Raw genomic sequence first — 2,402 nt, 5'->3', positions numbered from 1 at the left:
TATTGCATTATGTAAAATAGAGCTGTGTATTGAAGATATAATGAAAAGGAAATTTCAGCTTCATCAATCTCACTGAGTCAATGGACTGTTTCTAATAAATAGTTGTTTGTATTTGAGTCAAACTGTACGAACATTAAAAACACATTTTGCGTTATTTAGGATTGGGTCGCGAGTATTCATAAAACTCAGATTTGGGTCGCGCTCGAAAAAGTTTAAGAACCACTGCTAATCGGTATGGTACACAATATAATATCGACTTTCAAGTTTAGGTTGAGTATCCCTTAACACAGTGGTTCTTGAACTTTTTTAAGCGCGACCCAAATCTTGAGTTTTATGAACACTCGCGACCCATTTCCCAACATCGAAGAAATTCACTCTTTTGACAGACAACGATTTATTAGAGCCAGGTCATTGAATCAGTGCAATTGATGAAACTGAGATCTTTCTTCCAATATATCTTCAATGTACGGCTCTATTTTGCTGAGTGCAATGCGCATGTCGTCACCAGGATCAAGGCGATTGCGAGCCTTAGTTTTAATGGCCGCCAGTGCCAAAAATCCTTGCTCGCAAAGATAAGTGGTCGCAAATGGCGGCAGAAAAGTCATTGCCTCGCTTCCAATCATTGGCTTTTCCTTTTTAACCAAAGTCCAAAACTTCCCAAGCGAAGCTGTGGACAAAAGTTGTCGATGGAACTGGTCGTGATGCAGGTCAATAAACTCTTCCTGAAGTCCTGCAATATCCTCTGATAAGTCGTCAACTTTTGCCAGAAAAGAATTTCTGACCCACAGCTGACATGTCAGATTTCTGTCCGGAATATAGCGATCAAACTCCGTGATGAGGTTTTCCAAATGCTCAATAAGAATTGGTTTGATGGCATCAAATCTGTGAATGGCCATCTGATTCCATTCCTCCAGATACTCATTCAAGGATGGAAACACTGCTGTTTGCCCACGCTCCAGTCTTTTCTTCCAGAGAGACAGTTTTTTTTTGAAGGCAGACAATCTCTCTGAGATAGTTATAATATTTTGATTTCTGCCTTGCATTGATAAGTTAAGATCGTTCAATAATGCGAAGATGTCGTTTAGGTAACATACTTTGAGCATCCACTCTTTGTCTTCGAACCGAATAGCATGACGATGTTTTTTATCATTGAGAAAGAACTGCACCTCTGTTCGTAGATCGATCAGGCGGCGCAATAGCTTACCGCGAGAAAGCCATCTCACAGTTGAGTAGAACAGGAGATGATGGACTGTTGAAACAGTCGAGAGTTAACAGCACTACATTTGATAAAGTTGACGATACCAACAACCTCCTGCATCACTGCCGATAAATCCGACGACAAATGTTGCGCTGCAAGGTTTTCACGGTGTAGAAGACAGTGGACGATTTGTACATAGGATTGACTCGTGCTGTAAACCCCTGTCGAGCACCAAGCATCGCGGCAGCGCCGTAAGTACATAAGCTGACACAGTTTTTCCAGTCTACGCCTTCTTTTTTGTGAAAGTTGTCCACAACGTTGTAGATGTCAGCGCCAGTTGCCGTTGTTGTCAGTGGGGTGCAAAATAAAAATTCTTCTTCGAGGTCCAACTCACCCTCATACCTCACGTAAACCATGACCTGCGCGTACTTTCCAGTGTCAGTTGACTCATCGAGTTGATAGCTCCACTTTCCCGCTCTTTTCATCTGGGCAACCACTTGGTTTTTTATATTCAATGAAAGGTCTGCGATGCGACTTTTGACAGTGTCGTTTGATAGCGAGACGGATGGCAATTTCGAGGCCACATCATCACCACATATGAGACTGGTCATGTCAATAGCTGCAGGCTTAACAAGCCGTTCTCCAATAGTGTGTGGTTTGATTTCTCTAGCTATGCGTTGAGCCACTAAATACGATGCCAGCGTGGCTTGCTTTGAACCAAAAATCACTGGGTTCGTGAGCAAAATCGACTTCGTTTCAGTTCGGCTTCTCTATGCTGAAAATAAATACGATTCTTTTCCACATACTGAGGATGTTTTGTTTCAAAATGTCTCTTCAATTTGTATTCCTTCAGAGATTCGTTTGATAACACTGCATAACACAGCACACATTGTGGCTTTGCAACACCATGATCGTTGATAGAAGTGAACCCAAACTCCAAAAATTTTTGCTTGTAGGAATGCTTACTCATATTCAAATGCTAATCTTTAACGTTAATACTAGCAATGTAATTTGCTACATTTCAGTAAATTGGGGATCTACTGCTACGAAAAGTGAATCTTTCCTACTATCAACTTAGGTATCACACTGAGGCAATGTCATAGCCAGGGCAAAACTGACCGGGAACTCGGCTTATCCCATTTATATTTATTGCGAAAGTCTAATTGTACGCGAATAACCACCTAACATGTATGAAGCTGGAGCC

At 41.5% G+C, this 2,402-nt stretch overlaps 1 protein-coding gene across 1 annotated transcript; it reads right to left on the bottom strand.

The window, feature by feature from the left end:
• Nucleotides 1-416: 416 nt before the first annotated feature.
• On the bottom strand, nucleotides 417-2,168 carry LOC120326578 (zinc finger BED domain-containing protein 5-like). The gene is made up of 3 exons (XM_078114414.1): nucleotides 1,988-2,168; nucleotides 1,593-1,883; nucleotides 417-1,249 (listed from the first exon to the last, which is right to left on the bottom strand). Exons 1-3 carry the CDS (start codon nucleotides 2,166-2,168, stop codon nucleotides 417-419), a joined length of 1,305 nt encoding a protein of 434 aa, XP_077970540.1.
• Between the last annotated feature and the right edge of the window lie 234 nt (nucleotides 2,169-2,402).

The sequence above is a fragment of the Styela clava genome, chromosome 7 (genome assembly GCF_964204865.1).
Source record: "Styela clava chromosome 7, kaStyClav1.hap1.2, whole genome shotgun sequence".
Taxonomy (NCBI): Eukaryota; Metazoa; Chordata; class Ascidiacea; order Stolidobranchia; family Styelidae; genus Styela; species Styela clava.
Note: the sequence above shows the minus strand (reverse complement) of the source record. Positions and strands in the feature narration are given on the sequence as shown.